Here is a 27,452-nt window from a genome sequence, read left to right on the forward strand (position 1 = left end):
GGAAAGAGCAGTTACTGAGAGACCAATATTAAAGGGACACTAAAGAGCAAAAACGATTTTTCTCATATAGTAAAGTACTCTTTCACGATATCAAAAACGCTACGCTTGCTGCGAGAAGACGCTCAGTAATCGAGAAAACAAAATGTGGGGGTGGCGACGCCGCCTTGAAGTTTCCACACCATTCGCCTTGACGTCACATGTTTTGACGACGCCTACTAGAGACAACGTAGTTCTTAATCGGTAAAAATGAAGTACATTGTCCTCTGAGGGGGCCATAGACTTAACATACCAAGTTTGGGGTAATTTTGTTGAGCCAATGGCGCCAAGATACGATAAATACACTTTGAAATCCGTGACGTCACGCGGGGAGATTTCGGCATGAAATTTAGAAATGAAACTCAGAACTTGATTTTCTCCTTTACATGCAAACCACGATATAATGAACTCGGATATAACGAATTATCGGTTATAACGAAGTAAATGAAGAATAGTCTTGTCATAGATACAGTGTTGAAAATAAACATCTATAACGAATTTTCGGATATAACGAAGTTATTTCCATGGCAGATGTGACTTTGTTATAATGAGGTTTGAGTGTATTTATAAACCTATAATGGCAAAATTAACGACATTAGAGTTCTCAGAGCACAATTTATCGATCTAAACCGATTCATTGTTTCTCTTTAGTGTCCCTTTAAAAGAAGTTTATCATTGCCTTGACATAACAAAAATGGGTGAGTGTACATGTCTGCCACACTTATGGGAATCCTGCCAGAGTTAGGCTGTGGTGTATCTCCTGGTGTATCCATAAGTTGGCACTGATTGTAAGCACGAGGTTGTAGTACTTGTTTTATGGTCTTTCCATATTCATGTTTTGCATGTCTCTCTCTCTGTAACACTTAAGTCTAGTGTCATTTGCAAAAGTTAAAAAGAAGTTTTTGTCTTTTATTACATAAATTTGGTCTGTATCTCTGTGTGTGGTAAAAACCCAGTTATGATAAGCCATTATTCTGAAATAATGGTTCTACATATGAGGCAGATGGAGGTAAATGATTGCATAGTAAGCATCTGTACAAGAAATTCTCGACAATGTTCTTTAGTAGGCAAGAATTTCTTGTGCAGTAACAAACCTTGGCTCTTGGTGGGGATTTTGCACTTTTCAATAGTCACAAAGAAATTAACTGTATTTTAACATGTATCTTTGTGAGTATAAGAGTGAAATGAAGTTTATGACACATTTTGGTAAAGCAATTGATCAGAGCTGCAGAACCCTAGGTACATTAATTGTCCTGGCGTCGAGTGTAGCGCTGCATATAAAACACACTATCTCTGGTTCATTCTAGGTTTTGCTAACTCAAGGTCGTTGTGTGTTTTGGTGCGGTTTAGGGCAATGATCACGGTGGTAGATGACTGGGCAGAAAAATTGCTGCTAACAGGAAGAAGGGAAAGGAACTCAGTGTGATGCACTGACTGCAACTGAAAGGTTTAACTTGTGCAAAGTGGTTTTATACCCCTAGAGGGTTAGCAGAGAAATAACAAGAATCACAAAGACCACACTCTTTTAACTTCTCCTCTGAGTATATAAAAGCCATATTGTCTGAATAGATCTTTTGTTGTTATTGTCATCTAGTCTTGTTTTCAATGCTATTTGTTTCCCAATGGTTATGCTTTTGTTGCAACAAGTACTGTGACAGTGATAAAGCTGGCTTGACTGACATTTCTAGCAGAAGCTTGAGTACTATTGTATCAGTCAGGCTTCATTGGAAAAAAAATATTCCTTGGCTTGTTTAATTCCCATTTTTGTGTTGTAAAAAAGGCACAGCTACCTGAAAACAAGGTGGTGTCCTCGTGGGGCTCTGGAGGCTCCGTGAAATCAGACGGGAGCCAAGAAAACTCCTGGGGCTTCGTAGGCTTCACGGCGGGAAAAACTCGCTCCATGCTGACAACCCTGGGCAGCACTGACTTCTGGAAAAGCACTGTCAGGTGCGAGTTGTCGCCAGCTGGCAACATTAGATTACTGATTGCTTTGCGTGAATTGTTTCCCTGGTATTCTCCTCTGATTTCTGGATAGATCAGTGAAAAGCTTGGTCTGTATTCACGGGGCAGTACATGCACTGGACTGAGATGTTAAGCCATAGTTTAGTAAATTGCATAATTGAGATAAAAGACTCCAAATGAACAAAATATTGATTCTGACATTCTGGAACCTCTTCTTAAAATAAATACTCCAATGTCTTGCATTATCTTAGCAGTGTCATACGCACACAGATACACGAAAGAGAATAAAGAAAAACGGGAATCATTATGATACCTGTTCATAGTAATTATGGACAAGAGAATCAGAATGAATATTTGACTTTGTGTACTTAGAAAGTGACTGTTTTTCTTCAGTTGTGCTCTTTCCTAATACATGGATTTTCATTGCACATTGGACTGCAATACGTTGTAATAACCTTTGTTTAAATATAATATGTATTCGCTAAGGCAGCTGTCTATTTACAAACACTTCTTGTTAACAAGAAGCTTTGTGAATTCTCTCCTTTGTCCACAGAACGATCTCACGAATATTTGATTCCAAAATAATTACAACACCAAATAAAAAATATGTTTGTGAACAGTGAATAACTATTCAGTATCTCCATAACTTACACCCTCTAAAAATTAACATACGTCAAATGTGCATGGTCATAATTTTACTTGCACTGTGTTGTTGTCTGCGAATTTTTGCAAATAACTGACATGCGTCATTCTGTTCATTTGTGTTTTTTATGTAATTTTTGATGTCTGAACTGGTGGCGCCTTTTTGTTTTTCTTACCCACGCAATGCTTTGTTTGCTTTTCCATCCTTTGCGTAATGTTTTTGACAAAACGCTGCCATGCAGGAATCTCACAAACGTCAAGCGCCAGAAGCCAGTTCAGAGGACTGCATCCATGGTCCGCTCCAACACGGAACTCAAGCAGTTTGCTGTCCCGCACTTTTACCAGTCTGTTTTCAGAGACGCTTATGTGAGCAAGGTACGGCAGTTTGGCATAAAATGACGAAGTACTTTGGCTGGTGTTTGTGCTTTCTCAGTCGCATCTTTTCAAGCGGTAGTGAGCTATTTTTAAACTTTGTTTTGATATCACTTTTTGTTGCATCCTAGCATTATCGAGAATTCTTTTCCTTCTGCTAATCCCTCAATGTACAATCTACCTCATATCAGCAAGACCATGCATAGCTTATTTTCGATTTTTGTAAGTGAGTTTCTCAATAGTATAAAGGTGCAATAAAGTGAAGCTTACATAAATTGCTTGATATAGCTTTGTTGTTATACTCTAGTGCTGTGTGCTGAAGCTTGCAAAGTGTACTGCAGAGTAGCGTACACAATGCATTGTGGTAAAGTGTACCAAGATTGATAAGGAGGCAAGTGTATTTTGATGGCGCAAGCATGCGTGAATAAGGAAAACATGCTCGGCCCCGTGACTCTCTCCTTTTCTTGATCATGGCATGCTTCACCACAATGCACTCTGCACACTTCACCACAGTACATTTTGCATGCCTTGCCACATAGCAATGCATTGCATTATAAGCTTGTCAGTTTAATTTTTGAGTGTATCCCATTATGTCATCTAGTCAGTGTCAGCATTCTCTTGCTAGGTGCAGCATTGTACACACGGTGTTCATCGTCTCACATGTTGTCTTTCACAGTGCAGTCCATCCTGTGAGAAATGGGACAGCCCCAACTTGAGTCCTGTGCTAGTTGACTCTTCAACGTTCTCAGGGCGTCCATGATAGCAGAGGCCATTGATGACAATCACCTTCAGCGCAGTGCTCATACGGTGAGCATTGGTCTTAGTTTATACCTTATGCTGCTTCTTTCTTCTCTCTCGTCATTTTAGATGTCGTGCTGTCACATAGCTTTGAGGTGAAGGAGGAAAACCACTCATAGTGTACTGTAGTGATGATGTAGAGTTCAATTTTCACAGACTAATTCAGAAAGATAAGAACTGAACAAAGAATGCTCAGTGCCTTTTTACCAATATGCATGGTCTGTCTCAAAAGTTCCCGGAATTTTTTTGTTATAAATAATTTATTCAGTATTAATTTACAATCTCTTCAGAATTTTTCAAAGTACTCTCCCCCTGCTTTGATGCGCCATCGCCAACGCTTCACCCAATCATTGAAGGCACCCTGGAAGCCGTCAACAGGAACCTCCTTGGGTGAGGTCATCGCAGATGCTTTTACCGTCTCCATCATCCCATGCAGAGTTCCTTTCAAGGTTCTTTTGATCATTGGGAACAAAAAGAAGTCCGGTGGTATCAAATCGAGGCTGTACGGCGGCTGGGGCAGCACTGCCACACCCATTTTGGCCAGCAACACGGAGCCAATGAGTGCAATTTGGCTCCTCCTTCATCTCGTTCGTCAGGACTTCTGGCATGCTTTTCGCGCAGACTTTCCTCCTTTGAACATCCTCCATCAAAACACAATGAACAATAGTTTTGAGTATTTCACACTCCTCTGCGATCATCTGAACACTTAATCGCCAGTCCTTGTCCAAAACTTGGAGCACTTTTGGCACCGAGTCGTTCGTTTTTGGTTTCGACGGGCGTCCCGAGTGGTCGTCATCGTTGACAGACTCCTGACCTTCCTGGAACCTCTTGTGCCACATAAAAGTTTGGCTTTGTTTCACTGCGTCGTCACCGTATGCTTTCTGAAGCATTTCGAACATCTCCGCCCCGTTTTTACCCAGTTTCACACGAAACTTGATTGCATAATGCTATCCAAAAACTGGTCCATTTTTTTTTTCTCGATGAGGGTGCAGTAGATACCTCTGTGCAAAGCATGACCTGCCAACAACAACTGCCTGCAGGCAACCGAAACCAGACTCGTTTTGAAGCTTATATCCTCCTCTAACTTATCTGCCCAAAGCGCTGCCCCGCCAAGCTGTGTTGCTTGCTACCAAAAAAATTCCGGGAACTTTTGGGACAGACCATGTATGTTAACAATTCCTGCAGAACTACCGTATTTGCTCGAATCTAGGCCGACCCCCGAAATTGGCAAGGCCTGAAAAAAAAAAAACTTTCCTCGAATGTAGGCCGAATGAAAAAAAAAAGAGAACACCATTTTATTGGTAGAAAACACAGCCTTTATTCTTACTCAAGCGCACACTCCGTAGGCATGCCCTTTTTCTTACGCAAGCGCACACTCCGTAGGCATGTAGTACATAAGTTTATTCATCGTCGTCGTCGACCGAACCGAGCCGACAACCGAAGAGTTCCGCACATTGTTTTCGCCATCGTCGCACATTCTTTTCGTGCACGCCGAACTCTTGCTGCGCTCGTAGGTTCGATGTCTTTTCCACATGTAACACGACCTTCCGCTTAAACGCCGCGCTGTAGTGGCACCGCTTGGTTGGTGCCATCGAATCTGAAGCACAATTGACACAGGCGCTTCGCGAGCAAGAGGCACAACTACACTGCACGATCGCTTTCAAAAGAATGACCATTGACCAACTCCGCGCCATCCGCCATGCGATCGCCAAGTGATAGGAACCACTATTCTCCCGCTGAACAGGCCTGAGCGGCCTCGTTACCGTGCAGCTACCGTAGAATGTCGCGAAAATGCGCCTCCGGCATGCAAAACCGGTACCTTGAGATCGGCACATTGAGAGCCGTAATGCCGCTAGCGCGGCTGGGCCTTCAGGCATGTGGCAGCAGCGGCCAAATCATGGTACTCGAATCTAAGCCGACCCCCCCACTTTCGCACATCGTTTTTTCGAAAAAAACATCGGCTTAGATTCGAGTATATACAGTGAATCATTTACTGTCTACTTGTGCCGTCACATTGCTTCACAATTTAGACTTCAAGGTTGTATCAGGTGGAAAGCTTATAATTAGTACAAGAGGAAATAATAACCTCTAACACCATGGCAAAAGTGGAAATCTAAGGTTTTAAAAAGCTTAAATGTAGAAGTCTTGCAGTTTTTTTTTTTTTTTAGCAAAGTATGATATTACACTGTTGAACAACCTGAAACAGAAAGAGGAAAAGGGCAATCGGATACCTTCTTTACCTGTTGCGATCTGCATTCACTGCACCTGTTCTGTAGTTTTGTAGTCCTGAAGGTACCTGTTATAAAAAGGATACAGTGATCAGTGGTCAGCATTTAAAAAAAATTTAGACTATGCGTTGTCATTTTTTACTTGCCTACTTCTTAGTCTGTGCTGATTGCTGCTTAACCTCAATGCTTGTTACATCAATGCAGCATTGTCCTATCATTCATCTGTGTTGCAGAGAGCCGCAGCTCCATCCTGCTCGGTTTGGCCAAGGGCATTTTGCCGGACGACACCCTTCTGGCGATGTGCTGCCTGTTCGGTATCCAACATGTGAGTGCATTTTATTAGCAACGTGTCAGTCTGCTTAGCTATAAATTTCATCAGCGCACAACTTTTGCTACTTTTCAGCATTCACTCTCTAAGAATTATTGTTTTTAATGTCCCAAAGGAACACCCAAATTATGACAGACACCATGGTGAGGGAAGCTGGATTAATTATGTCCATCTGGGATTCTTTAGCATATGCACGGAGAACAGTAGACAAAAGCTGTTTCAGTAGTCTAAAACAACATTTAAGCAGAAAGCAATGTCAGTACAGTGGACCACTTGTGCCTTTCGTGTCCCTGCGTATGTTATAATTGTAGAATCTGCACTAAAAATTAAAAAAAGACATGTTAATGGCAAGTACTTGGCAAGCTTTGCATACTTTAAAAGGGAAAAGCGATTTTTCTCGTATTAGTAAATTACTCTTTCACAATACCAAAAACACCACGCTTGCTGCGAGAAGACGCTTGGTAAGCGAGAAAACGCGCAAAAAGAAAAGTTGGGTGGTGACGCCATCTTGAAGTTAACGCACTAGTCATTGTGACGTCATAGATTTTGACAGGAGTTTACTAGCATATACATAGTTTCTAATCGATGAAAATGAAGCACATTGTCTTCTGAGGGAGCCACACACTTACCATACCAAGTTTCAGGAAATTTCGTTGAGGCAACATGGGGCCAAAATACGAAAAAACACTTGGAAATCTGTGACGTCACCATCAGAGATTTTGGCGGGAAATTATAGGTAGAACTTTTGACATTGGTTTTCTCATATACGAATAAAAACCCATGGTTGTGAAATTAGTTTTCAGAGTATAATTTATCAGTCTAAACTGATTTATTGTTTCACTTTAGTGTCCCTTTAAGTTGTGATCACAGCGGAAGGTAAGACACAAGACAGAGAGCAACGAAATGGAACACCAACTAGCCCGTACCGAGACCTTGTGCCTTTAAAGGGACACTAAAGGCAAATATTAAGTCGACGTTGATTGTTGAAATAGCGGTCCAGAAACCTTGTAGTGCTACACTTATGCCAAGGAAGTGCTCATTTTGAAATAAAATCACGTTTTAGTGGTCCGCATCGCGTTAGCGCACTTCAAATCACCCGCCTGAAATTCGACTTTCATACGTCACTGCTGCCGTGCCCAACGTTGCCCGCCTTTACTGCGCGGCCACCGACACTAGTAGCAGCAGAGTGAAAGTAGTGGGACCCACAGCAGCAACAACGGCCATCGAAGCTTGCCGAAATCGCCGCAATGGATGTGGACAGAGAACTTGACAACGAGACGTTGGCTCGCGACGCTGGGCTCCAATTCAGTGACTTGAGCCCCGATGAACGCGGTATGCTGCTGAGGGCTCGTAGTGCCGGCGCCGTTGCATGCAGCATTTCGTCGAACTTTCTGTCAGAGCGACTTTCAGGAGCGCGCAAAACACACACGGCAGTACGCGATCCCGAAACTACCACTGAGATGCAACCGTGTGAGCGAAGCAGGGCGCCGGGCGAAGCGCAGTTTGCCGAAAACGGAACCTTTGAACCACGCGCGCCGTTCCTCATGGCAACGCCACAGAGGTTCTTTTTTCCATGAATCAAATGGAAACGAACAAACAGCATTTTATTACGTCTTTTGATGCACGGAAGGTTCTTTTTTTATTGCTGCTAGTTTGATTACTAGTGATTTATTGTAGGCAGACTCTCATACGTCATCGGGATCACTTCGAAAATGTCCCGCTCGTGGCGCTCATCATGTAATACATTTAGCTTAATTTCTCAGGAAGTAGGGCACTGCTGTTGATAATATTGCCGTTTTAGAAGTTGTCATACATTGAGCTTTCACTCTGACATAAATTGTTATTTGCCCTTAGTGTCCCTTTAAGGCCTGATCAACCAGCGGCACAGGTGCCAAATTGGGCGATGCACGATTTGATATAAATCCTGCTCTTTGTAACACCATGGTACTGTCCCTGCCTATTGTGGTGTTATATGTACTTATTACGCGACATTCTGTATTTTTCAGCTGGACCAGGTGGAAGAGTTCTTCCTCAACTTGCCGAGCACACCGCTAGTGTTAAGCGTCGCTTCCTACTTCTTCTCTCTCTTGGTCCTCGTCACCCTTGATCCGGCTGGCACAGATCGGATGATTTCGCTTGACGCCCAGCAGGTGGTGCAAGAGGTGAGCCGTGTGGCTCCACACATTTATTTTGTGTTTGATGAAACAGCATTACCTGAGACTCACAGTGTTCCTTATGCATTCGCCTAAGACAATTCGCAAGCAGGATGCTCATTATTCCCACGGAGTGTTACCTTATACGCCAAGTGATGCATGCATTAATTATTGTCCCCGAATAGGATTAAAGGAGCATATGGAACCCAGTTTTTAAGCAATCTCAGAAGTGATACATCGAAAGCCAGTCGTTCTTACGGTTTGTGGGGATAGTGTCACGTGTATACAAAGCAGCGTCTGACATGTGCATCACGGGCTGTGCACAATGCTGCACCTCTCACCCCCAAAGTATGAGTGGCCTGCGCACTGCCTGAATGGGATAAAAGTAGAGCTGTGCGAATAGCAAAATTTTGGGTGCGAAGCGAATTCGAATAATAAAGATTGAGTGCGAATCGAATCGAATAATTTCGAATAATTTTCGAATATTTCTCAAACATTTTTCGAATAATTCGAAGTGAAATTACAGAAGAAGTTGCAGTGAATCCCTAAGTATGTTCTTGTGAGATAGCAACATGAAAAGTGTTTCTTTTCGCGAGGTTGATGAAGCGCTGGTGGGGTCATATTTCATAGTTGTCTTTCTTATCAAGAATGAGGCAATGTAGAGGCCGAATTGTATTTATGTACATGATTTGGTGCAACCAAAGTGTTGCCGACAACACTTTACACGTGATAGGCAGAGATGCCATTTCCTCAGCCTCTCCTTCTCTTTCAACTTCTGTGGAAGGCCAACTGATGTGGCAGACAAGGGTGTGCTCCCTTCAAGTCCGGAGTTCCAAATCTGCCTCGTAGACGTCGATATATAAGAACATATGAAATTTTGGATGCTAAAAAGCTTCGGCGTCCGATTTTTCAGACTTCCTGCCCAAATTTCAGGTCCAAAACAGCATTAATTGAGCCCCCAACTCTGCCACATCTTTCATCTCCATATTGGAACCAGGGTTTTATTGAGTTAATACATTTGCGACCGTAGCGGAGCTTGAAAGGCCGCTTTGCCGCAATACCGAGGTGTGATGAGGTGAAGCATATTGAAAATCTACCGACCACTTCCAAATGGACATTGCGTCTTTGCAAAGTTCGACCGCAACGGACCTTGAAAGGCAGCTTTGCCGCAATACGGGGGTGTGAGGAGGTGAAGCATATTGAAAATCTAGGGACCACTTCCAAACGGACGTTGACTGTCTCTTGGCTAAGTTCGACCGCAACGGACCTTGAAAGGCAGCTTTGCCGCAATACGGGGGTGTGAGGAGGTGAAGCATATTGAAAATCTAGGGACCACTTCCAATCGGACGTTGTCTCTTGCCTAAGTCCGACCGTAACGGAGCTTGAAAGGCAGCTTTGCCGCAATACGACAGTGTAATGACGTGAAGCATATTGAAAATCTGAAGGGGTAACTTTCAACCGGACGTTGACTGCATTTGTCTTTGGGAAGTTCGAATAGTTCGAATAGTAAAATTTCAGTGCGAATCGAATCGAATAGCAAACACTATTCGAAAAATATTCGAAATTTCGAATATTCGCACACCCCTAGATAAAAGGTAATTGTGGCCGGTGTGTAGCAAACCTCTGTAGGACATTTCAGCGCACTGGAGTCATGTTGACGTACAAGTTTTATACAGTCGAACCCGGGTATATCGAACTCGCCAAAAAACGTTTATTAGTTCGATATATGGCATAATTCGATATAGGCTCGCTATAGGATTTTGACACAAAGGCACGTAACAATAAGAAAAGTACTTTATTAATATGGTGGCTTACTTGCGTGCCCTACTTTGGAACAAAATAGTCCTGGATTTTCTTCTGTGTCAACGACTTCGCTGCCTGCGACAGCACACACACCTCCACGTTGTCGAACGAGTCGGAGCAGCTGAGGCTGCAACCTTCCACATTCACGCAATAGCGCCGGACCAACGCAAGTGCACTAATCACTTCGGAGGATGTAGGCAATGGGCCATCGTCAATTTCCTTATTGTTGTCGCTTTGGCTCGTGGTCAGCACGACGTCTGCAACGTAGTCCTCATCTTGTAGCTCACCCATGATGGCGACATCATCGTCCGCACTGACGAACTCGTCGAATGTCGATCCGTCGATAGCTCCCGGGAACTCTGCCAGCTCGCTCCAAACTTCGGCGGAAACACCTGCCGTGTTTTCAGTGCTGTCATCGGAATTTGGGGTGTCATCACCACGCATGCGGAAGCCGGCACGCCTAAAGCAGTTCTGGATCGTCTCCTTCGTGACATCTGCTCACGATCTACTCAACATAGAAAGAGCTCCGAGCAAGTCGATCTTAAGCTTGCCGACACGAAGGTTCACAGAGCACCAACAGGCAACACCACCAGCACGGACCACGCTGAATGAGGACTCGAGGAAAACAGGCAGCAGCAGGCACACAAGCATAAAGAAAGAAAAAATGGCGCTCACTTCTACCGCCTCTGTACCTCGGAGAAAGCACGACGGCCTCTGATTGGCTGTAAGCGCTGCGAGCGGGCCAGGATCATTTCTTGCAGGGGGGTGTTCGCCCGTGCACAACCGGGTCTAAACCACTTTTTCTAGGGTGGCGCCGGCAGTTTTCCCCGCCACCGCGAGGGAAAGCCAACTTACTGGGGCACTTTTGAGGCACATGGAGTTTGATATATCGGTTGTCGTTGCCATTTTCGTTCGATGTAACAGTAACCTTTGCTATATATTCTCAATGTAAATTTACCGTGTTTAGAAATTGTTCGATATACGGGATAATTTGATATAAACGGGTTCGATATAGTCGGGCTCGACTGTATTTATTAAGTTGTTGGTTCGTTGGCTTATTCTGTATTTTATTGTGGCATAAATGAAGAGCAGGTAACAGCAAAGCCTCATAAGCTAGATATTTTGCATAGACTATTATGATGCTACCTCTAAAAATCTTGTCAGCATGCCAACTCAAGGATTTGTATAAAAGAAAACCTTTGTGAAAGAACACCTAAAGCACATCGTTGTGTATCAGCAGTGTACCTTGCTACTTTTGTAAACAGAAGCATGCACTGTTACATTCTTGAATTGGCTTCAGAGTCGTTGGATTAATTATCAAATCACAGGAAATTAGGAAGTTAGGTTTGCATATAAGATATTGCCACAATTTTTTTTACCCATGGCAGTGATAATCATATACATATGTGTATTGCACTATAATGGCAGATGTTAGTATTAATAAGGATGAATTATAGTTGCACTGTAACGACAATGCTGAGAAGTAACATTCATCAACTCTGCATAACGATTGCAACATTCATTCACTCTTTTCCTGTAGGTATCGAGCAAGAACCAAGATGCACTTACCGATGATGCGCTTGTTTGTGCAAAGCTCGCCTCCAAGTTCTGCAAGATGCAGGCCGACTTGGCTCAGGCCGAGCTGCTAAAAAAGCAGGGTGGAAGCATTGATGTGGAGCGTTTCACCGAGGACAATCGCTACAAGGCAGAAACGATTCTCGGGATGGCTCTGTAAGTGACATTTTCCTGTCATCCACTGTGTTCTCATTCTGGGCAATCTTATAGTAGAGTAAAATTGCTGCAGTGCAGCTCTGACAGGCTATCGGTAAGAACACTCAAGTGTCGACCTTTGTTTGTACTTGTGGTAACAGTTCGGGATAGTCACCTCAGGCACTGCGAACAAACTCTGCATTTGCTATTGAGAGCTGGGTTTGGTCGATTTGATTTTTTACACATGTTTTATGTCTAGTAACTGCTACATGTGGTGGGCAAAGGACTCAAGCATTGCTTCTAGCAGCTGTAAAGTGTGTGCAAAGAGACCATATCTTGTTAGTCAACCTCGGAACGTAACGAGCTGGGAGGACTTCTAATGACACACACACACGATTGTTGCTGTAGTCTCCACAGCTTGTACAAAAAGAGGTTTCACCTACTTTGTCCTATGTAAGCACATTTACTTGTGTAACGTTGACACCTTTCTTTCTTTCATGGTTTGTTTCATTAATTGTTTCTTGCATATTTGTAAATGTATATTTGTTTTCAGCACTTATTTACATGCATTTAAAAGTCACATTTGGGCATACAGTATATTTCTCTCATTTTTCTCATTACTGTTATTGGAAATGTAGAAGGTCTTTTAAGCTTCTCAAAAGACCTGCATTGTAGACTTGTGGGCTGTGGTTTCCTGCTGTACTTTATTAGTGATGCCTTCTGTTGTTTTCTTATACCCAGCACACTGGACCAGGAGGCCTTGCATGCGGCTGTCTCCTTGGCAAGGAGCTATGACATTCCCGTCTGGGACGTTTATATGTGCCATTTGGAATTCTTATTTTCTGAGGGCTGGTGAGTTTTTTATTTAATCTTTCCGACATTAGGCTTCTGTACATGTCTTGTACGTTTAGTGAACCTTACTTAAGTACTACCTCAGCAGCGATCACTAAGCAGTATGTCCCTATGAACAGCGCTGTAGCTTGTTTAGCATCACAAGATTTCTTAACACAACATAACTTGTCTTCTGGCCCGCTCTCCATAGTGGGCAGCAGTGGTTTTGCCGCCCACCACTCCAGCCGACCGTCCAACTCTCTGATTATGCGTCCACCACTGCCCACCACTCAGAATTTGCAGTACTCGAGGACAGCTTTCTGTCGGCCCCGGGTACAGTCGACATCCGATTTTTCGTACTCCGTAAGGGCCGTGAAATCATGCGAAAAAACTAATGCGTGCTTTTTTGCTTCTCCTTTGCGCAAGTAAAAGTGATCGCCAAACGCACTAACCGGTAAATACAGCACACGACAAGCCACTACACCGCAGGCAGCGAAAACATTGGGCTTTATGTAGGCTACGTCGAGGATTCATTGCAACTGCGTTTTAACAATTAATACGTTAAAAACGGGTACATTTTAACAATATTTTACTGACTGTACGCGGTGCACACTCTCATGCATAATTGTGTCCCATGACAGTGACCTCTTCCAAGTCTTGGTATGCTTCAGTGCGTAGCGCTTCTGCACTGCAGTAAAACTTAACTTTTGGGACCCACTACGGCAGCGAACCTATTTGCACAGGAGAACGCTGGCTTAAGGCCAAAAGAAGATCAAAATAGCACCGGTTGTGGCTTCAAATAATTGTGTTTCAGATCTGCAATCAGAGCATAACGTACAGAAAGTCAGAAAAACTGGATGCCAAAGAGTATCATCATTCAAAATTTCAGACGCACCTTATTTTCATTACATCTATGGAGCATGAGGCAGTGCACGCCCCCCACGACCTGAAACGCCACCTCGTAAAATTTACTGGTGAGAACCCAGTTTTACCTGTATAAGTGCATCCTCCAATCTATGTAGAGCCGTATTGGCATGCATCTCTCATTTCCCGATTTCCTTTTTCTTTTTTCCAGTGTTGAGTAGTCAAATGCTTCTTACTGTCTTAAAATGAGTAGCACTTAAAAACGGAGACAAAAGAAAGAGATTTAGACAGGACAAGCGCGTTTCCAGTTTACCATATCTTCAGGGAATTTCCCCTGAATAGATGGTTTCATGGCATAGCGGCCGCACCCTGCAGTGAAGCCACCTTTTATGCAGGTTACATGCACTATTTCTTCGTTTTGAATTATTTGTAAGTACGAGTGCTAAGAATTTGGAAGTCGAATCGAATTATTTGATTAGGTATCATTTGATTAAAATTCGAAACTCAAATATTTGCACACCCCTGTCGTATAGTTAGCAGCAACACTTTCAGTGTTTAAGAAATAATAACGAACACCTGGAAAGTTCAGTTAAATTAAAGTCGGCAATCCTGTGAAGTAGAATGCTGGCGTACTAGTATCATGTAATCCTGGCACTTTGCTTCAAGCATCAGGCATTATACTTAAACATAATTTAGACTTAATGTAGCTGTCAGTAAAGGTAAAGGTAAACAAACTGCATTGTTCTCACTTCATTGTACGTATGACTTGCTCCCATCTTTTACTGAGACATATATAGTTTTACCGTCCTGTTGGGTCGAGCGTTTCATGGGCGTTTTCCGCAGCAGTGTGACAGAACTTCTTCTGTGCAGTGGCATGGCTGATATCGAACAGCGTCTTCTCACTGGCGGCATGCTGGAGGTCCTAGTTTCCAATCCGGAGTCTCTCAGGGAAAAGCTGCTCACTAGAATCTACCCATCCCTCGATGGATCCGACCACGGAGTCATGAGGTTTTTCTACAAGCTGCTTGAGAAGTGTGGCCAAACGTACACCGACGACTTGGGTCTCAGGCCGTCCGACCACCTCAAGCTCCTGGAGAGGCTTGGGTCAGCATGCCCTCGTACGTCGGCTAATATAAGTTCACCCCTTCTTTCTTTCTTCAAAATAAGTACCTAGTCATTAAAAGTTTGTTACATTGTTTTAGGGTCTTCAATGCATGTTTAACAGATGTAACAAGAACTGACCTGCTTTCACAGAGCACAGGGGATGAAAGATACAGGCCTTCACAGCCACTCAAATTATTGCCAGGGTTTCCGTGCTCATTGCAACACGTTCTTTATTTATATTTTCTTTTGCTCTTTTATTACATATTTTTCCAATTTAGATTACCTTTACTAGTTTACTTGCTTACTTATTGCTAATCACTTATTGTACGAGTGATTGCTTTCCTAGTAGTTACCACTTATTGTGCTAGATATATATCATAGTTATATTCACCCCTTCCCATGTATAATACCCTCGACGAGGGCCTTTAGGGGTATTTTCGAAATAAAAGTAGATTGATTTAAGGATTAAAGCAGTATTTTGACAGTTGTACGCAGGGTGACACAGCTCATGCATTGGAACCTTGAGAAAATTTACCGTACTTGTAGACACAGTGATGCTCATTAGCTCCCTTTGCACGACTGCGCAAAATCGGGCAAGTTCTGCAGGTAACCATACCAGATTGTACCATATCATGCGTGTTGATCGTGTGCAACTGCGAGCACTGACACAGGCACGGATTCATATTTTCCCAGCACCAGATCGGAACGTTTTTGCAGTTTGGTTATGAAAGAGGACTGACCGCTCTAACTTCCCCTTTAAGCCAACACCATTTGTCTCGTCGTGTGGCTTTTCAGAAATCGACTACAAAGCCTTACTCGAACCAGGTCATTCACCTCTTGCCGTGTTGAGTCCATTTGTGAACAAAGACACAGTTGAGGCCATTTCAGAATTGGCTCCCAGCATTCCCTGCCATGTGAGTATCTTGCTGTATTATACTCATTATTTAGCAACCTCAGTAGCTGAAATCTCTATACAAGTTTTAATACTTGTAGTGTTGTGAAAGTGAATGGCCCTTCCTTCCTTCCTCTTTTCCTACGTGCTGAAATACCGAACTCATTCTGTTTAGAGAGAGAAAAATTCTTGACAAAACAAAGGACCCACAACAGTACTGCATTTTCTTTATGAGCAGTAGTGTGCAGTGTGAATAATGCATCACCCATGTCATAGTGAAGCAAATATTTGAGTCTCTAAGGTTTTAACAACGAGCAAAAAGCAAAAGCGGTTTTTTTCAATCCACAGAAACGTCACAGCCAATGATATTTGTGGTGCCTTATCACACCTTGTGTGCTTTTACATATTAGTAAAACCCTGCATGAACGTGGTGGCAGCTGCTTACTACTGGCACACCGACCTTAAACAACCAGTTTCAGTATGTGTGTCGTTTTGAGCCTGGAATAACAGCTATTGAAGTTCAACATTCTCTCCTATTCTGCTTCTTGCCTTATGTAGCAAAGTGGCATAATAGGATAGTGATGCTAGCATAATTGCTGAGACAGCTTGTGGCTATGATTCTGTATGTATTTATATAAACTGCAAAAAAGGCACTCACTTGCTATCCTAATGCAGAATAGCTGCATGGGGGTCTGGCTTTAAGACTAGTCAAGTGCTGGCAAAAGATTTGTTACAACAGCAATATCTTTCATTTCTGTTTTTTTTTCAGGATGGGAGCCATCTGACGTCCTCGTCCATTTATTGTGCATGGGCCACCAAGCTCTTCCTGTCGAAGGGAGGAGAAACAGTGCTAACAACGGTAATTTAGTACTAATCTGAATAACGCACTCATTAACTTTAGGGATGCGTAGCTTAAGTTTGATATCCTCATGTCCTAGGTAATGGTATAGACCTATCCCTTATTGCACTGATTTTTCTTCAGAATGAAAAGAGGTTATCAGTCAGTGGATGAATCGATGGATTGATCACTAAATCAATTAAGTCATTGATCAATCAAGCACATCATAGTGGCTCATGCAGCTGTTTGTATTTGTCACGATTAAGTACTTGAAGTTTGACAAAGAATGCTCGCACTGTGTCAAAAACTTGCGCAGGTATGACTTCTTTTTTTCTTGGGGGGGGGGGGGGGGTCAAAACCTTTTCTTATGATTCTTTCTTGTTCACATTTCAGACTGAGTGGACTAAGCACTTTGACAAGTGCCGTGGCTACCTTGAGAACCTCTCTCCATCAGATCTTGTGACGTTTGCAGAATCAGTCGCATTTGACAAGGTGTCGCTCGAACGTGTAAGTCCATGCTTTCATTCAGCATGTGTTAAACGCGCAATCCATCACAGCACAAACAAAAGTGGGCTTTCATAGTTTTTGAGGGATCTCTTTCAGTGGCCATGGCATTGAAAGGTTGTGTCGTCCTTTAGTATCATTGACCTAAATAGTGCGGAAACTCTTAGCAGATGCACACTGCGTATGTAAGTGGCCTTAAAGGGCTTGTGTTGGTTCATTGAATAGTCTGCAGTAACGCATACAAGGCTGTTTGTTGTTAGTATGTAGAAACAACTTATTACAATTAACTCTTGTACAACTTCAGCAATTTTTCTACTTTATGAGGCAAGAGCAGCTGATATAATGCTTAAAAGAATATTTATTAATGAAATATTGTATGTAAACTTTCATGTTCAATTAACCTGATATGAGTGCTTGAATACTAATTAGGTTTCTTTTTCCTTTAACTATTGGCAATCCTCTGCAGTACAAGATGCAGGTTAGATTCGTGGTCTGTGCAAGGCTGGTTGTTTAGTCCCTTTAAGAAAGTATCAAAGGAGCTTCCTCTATCGTTTACTACTTGTCTGGAATCATCTCAACAAGTTAAATGACAAACTGTCATACATGCACTGTTTTAGTTATACTAGTACTAAGTTAGCGGTGTGACCCTTTTTATGTGTGTGTGTGAGAGCTCTCTATACCCTCTCTATACCCTCACCCACTTAAGCTTGTCTGGCCTCAAAACGATGACTATCTGAAACACAAATTAAGGAAACTTAGATGGCCAATTTTTGCTGTGTGAAATTGACCTTCCCCCAACATTAATACGCAGATCTAGAAAACTGAACCTTTTGCTTTTTTTTGTGTGCTCTTGATTTTTCTCTCGCTGTACTTTGTCCAAACTGGTGCTTACAGTCGCATTTCTGCACGCAGGTCAGCCGACGGATACGTCTGGATGTGGTGAGGCAGTGCCTGAAACTTGCGAAGCAATATCATGTCGAGAAAATACCCAAAATGTAAGTAAAAGTTTCACGTTCCTCTGGATGGCAGCTGGTGCGACTTTTGAGCACTGCATTTGCAAATATGCTCTAAAAGTAGATTACAATGACAGATATTGTCGCGTTGTGGTGGTGGTATCACATGCACTGACGCCATGTGCAGTTATTTTTATTCCCCCAGAAATGTGCGAGCACTACTATGTGTTCTGATTCATTCAAATTTGTTCACATCGGCCACTAAGAGTTATTTCGTGTTTTGTTTCGTTGTTTTTTTTTAGATGAGGATGTACACTAGCACTATGAGCTAACTTCCACACATTTCTCACCTCAGTGGATCCGAGGAGGAGTGGAAAGATGCCGCGAAAACCCTCCAGAGCTACCTGTCGCACTTGCAGAGGATAGCGGATGGAGTATTGGATGAAGCTGTTGACCCTAGCAATCCCATGGTTCAGAGCTATGCAACCGAGTTTGAGCTTTCACGGGGCATTCCACAAAAGGCAAGTTGAAGTGCATTGAACGCCATGCATAGGTCTGCCTGCTGCTAGCGTGAACACATGAGCTTGTGGCCTGTAAACAGGCCACAAGCTCATGTGTTCCAGGTGCCACCAGAGGTGGTAACATAATGCATGTGAGCTGTTCCAGATAATTGACCGGAGCCTTTAAACTCCACACATGCACAGTTGTAGCCAGGGTGTCGGAATGGAACGAAAACCGAAAATGAAAAACGAAAAAAAACGATATATTTGGCCGGAACGAAAACGTAACCGAAACTTTATATATTATTTCGTTCCGGAGTGAAACCGAAATTTTTTCAATCGTTTTTCGGTTCATGAGAAAACTTCGCGATCCGGAACAAGTGAGCTCATGCAATGTGAGCATATCTCAGGGCACAGTACTAGCGCGTACCTCAGGCAGGAATTTCAAAGCAAAGATATGTTGAAATTGTGCGGAAAACGAAAACAGTGGCAACCAGAGATGTTTATATTAACGCAAGTGGACTTTTGCGCGCCTGTCACGCAGGCAAAATGGAGAGGGCATTGTCGGCGCTGAAGTTTATTACAGCGAAAGCTGTTATGAGATCACAACAGCTGATTTTGGGGCCATAGTTGTCCGCCGCCGCCGGTGTCCGTGACCGCTATCACGTGAAATAAGAAAAAAATTGAATGAGAAACATATTTCTAGGGTTGGATGGGATTTTAACCCGCGCCCTCGGCGTGGCAGTCGGGTCTTTCACCACAGTGCCACGCTGGTGCTTGTAACTCCTTCGCAAAAATACTCTATTGAGGCGCCATGTCGGGTGGGGAATCGTGTTAACATATGTAATATAGCGTGGCAGAAAAGTAAAATAACAACCAGTCATCACACAATGCTAATAGCACAAAGTGTGTGGTTTAATGCTTCCCACCAGTGTTGCGGAGTTGCCACTCCAGAAGTGAAATGACTCTGAAATCATTCCACATTTTCGCAACCCCGGAATGGAATGGGGGCAACGCTTGGAGGAATGGGATGAGAATGGAATTAAGCGCCTTTTTCACGCAGTGGAATGGGAATGGAGTTACATCTTTTTCCGAAAATAGAGCACGTTTTCGTCTATGTGCTGTTTTTCAAACTTCAAACATTAGTAAGTCTGGGCCTCGAATTTAACAATAAAGCAGTATTTTTAAAATGGCTTCGCTGATTACAAGCATGGTACATTTATAAGCAACGTGCCTACTACAAAAAGAGGCATAAGTTAGTGTACAAACAAATTCATTATCCCAGCAGGTACTGAAGGGAGAAACAAACTACCCCTGCGCGTTTGTTCGCATTGATACCCCCACACGAAAGTGGCGAATACTCTATGCACAGCCTGATCTTTATCTCACGAGCAGTTTAGTACCTGACACACGTGAATAACCTTTGCAACAACGAAGACACTGCATACCTGCGCACAGGCGAACACAGAAAGCTCTCCTCACCACATCCATGCTTGCGAGGCGCGCTGACGAGCAGTGCGGCCCAGTGTTCCGTATTCGATGCAAAGGCACAAGGTGCCCGGGAGGTGCACTGTTCCAACTAATACCAGCAAATCAAGAGGGTTTTGTTCCCCATATTAACCAAATCTTAGTTTTCTCCATATTCAAGACCGCTCCAGACGCGTGGTAAAACGGCTTAGTCTTCTTGAATACTACTTTTTTCAGCATAAAAATACACTATGTCGACATTTTAGCATTGGCGCATTTAAGCTTAAACATTATTAAAACAACACCATTCGTTAAAACATGCTGACCATGCAAATACTATAGGTAGCGGAAGAAATGTCCCTATGGGAATTAGTACGGTGGTTGTACTGCACGAGATGTCACCAAGCTACAATCCCTCGACCTTGGCAACGTGTTTTGCGTACTTCTGCAATTCTTAATGCATCTGATGGCACCAGCTTTATGGGGCGTTCATTCTTGACTCGATAAAACTATCAAGATGCCTATCCTACTTTGAGGAATTACAGGAATGGAATTGAACTGTCCGGCCATTCCCGGAGTGGGAATGGGCTAAGTTTTTTCATTCCGAGGAATTGAAAGGAATGGAATTGCGGCAAGTCCTAATTCCCCGGAATTTAACTGGAATGGTACGGAGGCTCCCATTCCGCAACACTGCAAGTTCCCACCCACTGCAAAGTGCTCAGCCATAATTCCTCATCGTCATCAGCTACAGCACAAATTGCACTGACTTATACAGATGTGTAGCGGGTACCACGTTTCTCCAAAAAAATGACGAAAAATTGCATAGTAGGGACTACAATACTTGAGAAAAATTACGATGATTTATGGCGTAGTGGGTACCTTGCATGTGTACTTTTATTATAGTTGCCCCGAGAGAATCTACAACGGGCTCTACAAAGTCCGCTCTTCCAGCTTTCGCTGTGACTGTGCTGCGTGTTTCCCGCAGGCCTGGCGATCCTTTTATCAGAACAGCGGTCTCGGACATCAGAGAGTACACTCAGTGACGTGCTGCTTCTGAGGTCGTGCTCACTCCCTTGACACAAAGCACCGAGTCTACTAAAAAAATCGTATTTGTCTTTTGAGAAAATAAATACTATGACTTTGAAATTAATACTGCTCTGTGCAAGTTGGTAAGAATTCGTGGTAGAGTTGTTTCCGCTCCTCTAAAGAACGTGTTTTACCCTTGTCCCACTTTCCAAAGAGGAGGGCAAGTCACTACATCACAAATCCAATGTTCTTTACGATTACCTCAACTTCAAATTTTTGCGCAAAAAAACCGTTATGAAGCGTTACGGAACATTTTTTTTTTTCGTTCCAGAACAGAAACGGAACGGAACTTTTCGCGGTGGAACGAAACTAAAACCGAAACGAAAAACATTTCGTTCCGACACCCTGGTTGTAGCAGCCAGTATTGTTAATGTTATCAAGTAATGTGGTAACACGATGCTAAAGATCTTTGTTATCGTTGTTTCTGTGACAGTTGGAAGCCATGCTGCTTCGTTGTGCCATGTCAGAAACCACGCCCGGCCTGCTTCAATCCCTGCTCTCCTGCTGCCCTCCAAACACAGTGGATAAGCAACCCACAGACATCTACTCAGATGCCATCTTGCTTGCTTCAGAACAGCTCAGGTTTGTGATTATGTGCGCGGAAAATCTCGAGAATTCAGTTCTGGAATTTCACAAGCCTGTTACTTTGTACAAGAAGAAGAAACACTATAAAAACATTAATATAATTTAGTGCACATGTACTGTTTACTCCTGTGGCAGATATAAAAAAAGAAAGCCATTTACGCTTTCAGACTGGTTGTAGCTGTAAAGAAAAATGGCTTCATTGCTGAAGGCTTACGTAGCTAGCACCTAGTTGAACTACCCATTGCCGCATCAACTGGCATGTTCATAGTGCAAGTGGGGACAGTGCCTACCTGGCTCGCTTCCCTGGCTTGCTTGGTTTTTTTTTCTTCTTACGTACTGCAAAACCACCATGACACAAAGGGAGTCACATCAGTGTGACAGTAGGGCAACACATGATTGATCAGCCTCTATTTGACAATGAACTTGCAGTGCATGGCAATGCAGCAAAGACACAAACATGCATACAGTGCTGGACGTATGTTTGTGTTTCACTTTGTCCCATTGCCATGCACTGCAAGTAATTCTCTGTTAACCATATGGCCGAACTCTATGTTTCTGTATTTGGTGCTGGTTTTTGGAATGCAGACATCTCATTTGCATTTCAAAAAGCCTCCAAATGGCGTTTACTTCCCTGTCATCACTATGACAGGCAAGTAAACAAACAGTTGCTAAATTTTTTGCCTATAGTACTCTGAAGAAGTGACATCTTGAAAAGTTCTTAGGAGGATGGTGGTCTCAGCCACTTAGCCTTATCACAACTTTTCACTTGTTTTTTGTGTCTTACTAAACTGTAATGTATGTGATAGGGCACCCTTTAATGTAATATTCAAAAAATAAAATGTTTGTGTTGTGCCTTTTCTTGCATCAGAAATCCAGAAAAGAAGTTGCACGATGTGTTCGACTCGATGACGCCTGAGGAAGTTCTGGAACGTATTCTCCGCCAAGTGCTCGAAGAAAGGCAAGTGTTATCTTGGCCATGATGAAAAGTTTCAGCGAGGGTGTTGTTCCATTAAACACATGTTCAATGGCTTTGAGGTTGCACAGCACTCCAATACAGATGCAAAAGTATGTTTTCTGCTGGTCTTTGGTTTGTCAGAGAGGGCCTCTATTAAGCCCTGGGGCATCACAAAGAGAGATGCTTTGTAGAAAGGATCAATGGAAACGGTTGTTTTGCAGGAAGCTGTTACTGATATGCATTGACAGTTATATAATATTTTTTAATTTCCCCGATGCCAGTAGCAGCATATTCATGTGGTACTCTATTTCAATCTAAGCCAACTTTCATTCTTGCATAATGTAAAGTAGATGGTAGAAAGAGAAACTAATATCTTAAAATGTAGGCTGACTTGAAGAACAGAAAGGAGACTTTATACGCAAGCAGGAGTATTTATTTTGAAAATAAGCACTGCCTAGCTTAATTGCCTTGCCTCGTCTTGCTTTCTTCTTCGTGAATATTACTCAATTCGTAGTCACTTATCATTTTTATTGCACAGCATCTCACCTACAGTGAGATGTTCAGTGATTGATTCTTTATAGGGGAAGCAATTACAATGCAACTCGCACGTCTAGTTAACATGTTCAAAAGATCACAGAGAGTCGAGTAAGATTTCACACCGTTTTACACCATATCACTTGAGCAATATGAAGCAAGTGCGGATTGTACCACTTGCTGTCTTCACAATGGAGAGTGTAAGTGTCCGTTTTATTCTTTTCAGTGATGACGTGTTTGTCGGTGACATGGTCCTTGACCTGCTGCGCCCTTTCTGCCTTGACAGTAGTGTCACAATTCATGTGCGCCTCAAGGTGCTCGAGATACTTGAGAAGGTACTGGTTCCTAACCTATTTTTTTATCTAATAATGGCAGCTCTGTTAAAACTTCCTTCTTTCCTCCTTTTCCTGTGGTCTCTTTATATCATTTCTTTTTGCTTTTGTTAGATTGCATTGTCTGTTATGCTCGTTATATTGATATGTGTGCCTTCATTCCTTTGCGTTGTCCTTCTTTTTTGTTGAAAAGCTGCTTTGACTTTTGTAAAAGAAGTACTTGGTGCACAATGTAATTGAGGACATAGAGAATTCAGAAATTGCCGTAATATCTCGTATAAGATGCTGTACAGCAGCAGTTCCATAATCTTTCTCATAGTCCCTTTTTTTTTTTTTGCTGTCATTTCTCAAGAACATTCCAAATGAGTAACTTCCGCTACAATAATTGACTGAATTCTGCTTCATTTACGCTCACATCAGACAGTGCATGTAATTGTTGGTCGATGCTTCCACAATGGCACGTCTAGTTGCTAGCATTGCATGATTGTTTCTCTGTCTCCTTCCCTTCAAGGCCTTCATGCATAGTAGTGTAATAGGATCACAGATTTAAAACTCAAATGCTGCATTGAAGATACAGAACAGGGCCAATGGGAGGAAGGTAATCCGTTACTCCGAATTGGCTCCTAGTGACCTGGTTGATGCTCAGAAAGTCTGATTGTTCAGTTTTCCATCCAAAGCTTCTTGGGGCAGTGGTCATCATTGGATATTTGAGTGTTTTCACTCACATTGAGTCTTTGCTCGGTAGAGAGACAACCAGCTAAATGCCTCTCTGGCTGTTGTTTGCACTCCTTCCTGCTGTTTGTCGCAAGTAACAGTTGGTCCTGAGCTCTTGTCTCACTTTGAAAACAAGACTTGGCAGAACATTTTCATTTTGCATGTAGCTTCACTTTCTTTTTCAGGCCAGAAGCTGCTACCTTAGAACAAATGGTCTAGATAGGTTGTAAAGAGGGAGGAGAGGGGGGAATGGTGGGGTGAAGTTGTGTGCCATGAGATATTTAATCATATCATAGCTGAGATATTTACAAAATGTAGTTTGTCTTATGCTGATGTCTGTAGAATTACGAAGCCATGTTCTCAAGCACTGCATCAGGCATTCTGTATGGAAGGGTGCTCTTAGTTTTTTTTTTTTTTGCCTTGTTTGTTTAGTTGGCTGTGTCGTGCCTGCTAATGAATATGAATCACTCTGGTTCCTTTTCTCTTTTTAAAAATTTTCTCAGTGCCACATGCATAGTTCTGTGATGCTAACTTATTAGTATTTTCTCCTGTTATTCTATAGCTCTCCAATAGCGTAAGAATTTGTGCTAAGTTTTCATGCGCTTTTATTGTGCTCATTAATGTTGAAGTTATTTAATTATTGGTTTCATTAACTCCGCTTTGCACACCAGGATATTGAGGTAATTTGTACTGCATGCTGCGTAAATTTCAGAATGTGTCGCTGAACGCCGACGATGAGAATCTCCTACTGCTCCTTCAAGTGCAGACACTAATTTGGTCTGAGTGGCCAGACTACGAGGTGAGTGCTGCGATGCTCCTTCAGACTGCCTTTGAAACCTTCATCCCAACCTCAGTGATGTGATATGATTTGATTGATCAATTGATTTTGCAGAGGACAACTTCCTGATTTAATACGAATAAGGGAGGGGGGGGGGAATCAGTAGAAAGCAATGATAGCGGAGCATATGTCATTAAAGGAGTTAATGAATGAATGAATACACCGAGCTATCACTTCCTGAGTTTGCATGCATTTCACAATATCTCACAAATATTTTAGTCGCTCTGATGTACCAAACTACGCTTCTGTGTGAATATGTGCTGGCCGTAAACATGGTTGAAAGACGACATGCTGCCTTCGTGTACTCTCTTGTGAACTAAACATTTTTGTGTTTTCATGTTTTGTTGTAGCTTGACGAATGCACTGAACTGGATGGTGACAAGAGGCAGGCCATGTTTGATGAACTCCTTCAACGCTGCAGCACACAGTCAGGCTTTGTCGTCCTTGGAAAGCTCATTCAGTGTGGTGAACCCCTGGATTCCACATCAGAATTGTATGGAAGCTACTTTCTCTCTTCTTTTTCTATTGTGTTGCTGATTTATTATGATTAGTTGTTAATGCGACTTAAAATTTATATCTCAAATGAATATATACAAGAACTTTTCTAGCAAAGTACTACAAGCAGAATGCTCTGCCTGCTGATGTAGTCAGGTGCCCAAAGGTAATTTCCTTTCTAGAAAGCAATTAATTTGTACGTACAGGTTTTATGCACCACGTGTCAAGCATTTCCATCTAATTAACTGCTTACTTATTGCACCAACTTCATTAAATTGAGATTAATCTGTATGCGGTGAATGCATGTGACAACAGGTGTCCTTGTATTGCAAATATTTTTCATGTTCATGCATGTGTGTTTCACTTTAATGTTTTCATCTTTACTGCTTTGCATGCCAAAAGTTTTTTTTTTTTCATTCCATGCAATGTATACAATTCTTCTTGCCCTCTCCTGCCTAAGGCCTGATGTGTGGTCTGGCTTACAAATAAATACTTTAGTAAATAAATCACTATAATATTCTTTTTTATTTTAGGATGGTTGCTGGGTATAAGGATAGAGGAAATGCACTTGTTAAAGTTATTGTTTTTAATGTCTGACAGTTCTCTATATCAACAGATACTACAAGCATGACAAAAGCAACTTGAGGGTGTGTGAACTTTCTGTCCATGCAATTTTCTCATTTGATTAGTACAAGCGACAATGGGTAATATGTAGAAAGGCATTGCTTTGTTTTTAGCTGCTTAGTAACAACATTCCTTGTTAATCCTTTCTTATTCTTATTCTCGATTCCCTTTTACGTCTCTTTTTCAGAGATCCAGAAAAGAATCCTTGGACTCAACTGATAGGCCATATGCTTTTAGTTTGTGATGGAGGATCAGGCTTGGATGAAGCCGAAAGCCTGTTCTTAACTGCGATCAAGAACTGTAACCTCAATTTAGCAGTGAGTGTGTGCTAAGTAGTCTGTTAGAGTGTTTTTCCATATTTTATGCAAGTAATGTGCACCTGCCCTTGCTCGAAAAACATTACCTTCCTCAAACCTCCTTTCTTTATCTCTGTTTGCATTTCTTTATTTGTTGCAGTGTTGCCGTTATATTTTCTGTGAATTCGAGAAGAAGAACAGCCTGATTCACATACTTCGAACATTTCTTCAGACTGATTATCCGCAGCTCCATGGTGATGCAATTGCATTCCTCAGGCATGTTGATAAGGTGAGAAGAACGGGCATCTTTTTTTCTCATTGACACTCCCATTGACAAGTAACATTGAACTGAAAAAGAAGTTTTGTTTTAGCTTGTTGAACTGATCGTGCAGGTAACTTTATATTGATAGTCAGTGACTTTACTTTTTATTTTTCAGGCTCATTTACTGGCTTTCACTCCAGTAAATTTCACGAAATTGATCAGGCTGCTGATCAATGTCGTGCGCACGTTTCTCGAGAGTTTTTTGCGTTTTTTTGCACGGAAACTGCTAACGTTCCATTTCAGGAAGCGCATCAGACTTCATTTGTTCTTTTGCATGTATGTAGTTTATGTAATGACTAAGTGTTCGTATTTTCTTGCAATTTCATAATCCATTATTTTTCTGCTCTTCAGATTTCGGAATGCGACTATGACGAGACTGTGCTGAACAGGATTTTGCAGCTGAGATTGCTTCCTGATGTGGTGTCAACGCCACTGTATCAACCAGTCGTAGACCACCTGATCGCTAACAGGGGCTCCGCAGAAAAGCACTTCAGCATCGAGGAAGCAACGAGGAGCCTCACCGATGCCAATATGCTGGCGGAAGCTGGCACGCTGTTGCTACAATCATCACGCACACACCCTGCCGCGTGCACCTTCAACGCAGCTGTGAATGCTGCGAGGCGGTGGCTTCGAGGGGTGGCCAGTGAACCTTAGTGAATTGTACATTTCTCTAGAAGCTATAGACT

General features: G+C 42.5%; 1 protein-coding gene across 1 annotated transcript; it reads left to right on the forward strand.

Moving 5' to 3' along the window:
* Positions 1–1,816: 1,816 nt before the first annotated feature.
* On the forward strand, positions 1,817–27,452 carry LOC119387483 (NBAS subunit of NRZ tethering complex; the record flags this gene model as incomplete). The annotated part of the gene is given in 21 exon segments (XM_037654882.2): positions 1,817–1,983; positions 2,883–3,015; positions 3,689–3,819; positions 6,272–6,363; positions 8,373–8,528; positions 11,863–12,053; positions 12,774–12,884; positions 14,598–14,845; positions 15,627–15,745; positions 16,493–16,582; positions 16,955–17,068; positions 17,978–18,060; positions 18,374–18,539; positions 21,505–21,653; positions 22,525–22,614; positions 23,372–23,480; positions 24,904–24,990; positions 25,380–25,522; positions 26,336–26,465; positions 26,605–26,733; positions 27,118–27,452. Coding segments are annotated over 18 exon segments (2,445 nt in total). The 3' UTR covers positions 27,421–27,452.

Source organism: Rhipicephalus sanguineus, chromosome 3, assembly GCF_013339695.2.
Source record: "Rhipicephalus sanguineus isolate Rsan-2018 chromosome 3, BIME_Rsan_1.4, whole genome shotgun sequence".
Taxonomy (NCBI): Eukaryota; Metazoa; Arthropoda; class Arachnida; order Ixodida; family Ixodidae; genus Rhipicephalus; species Rhipicephalus sanguineus.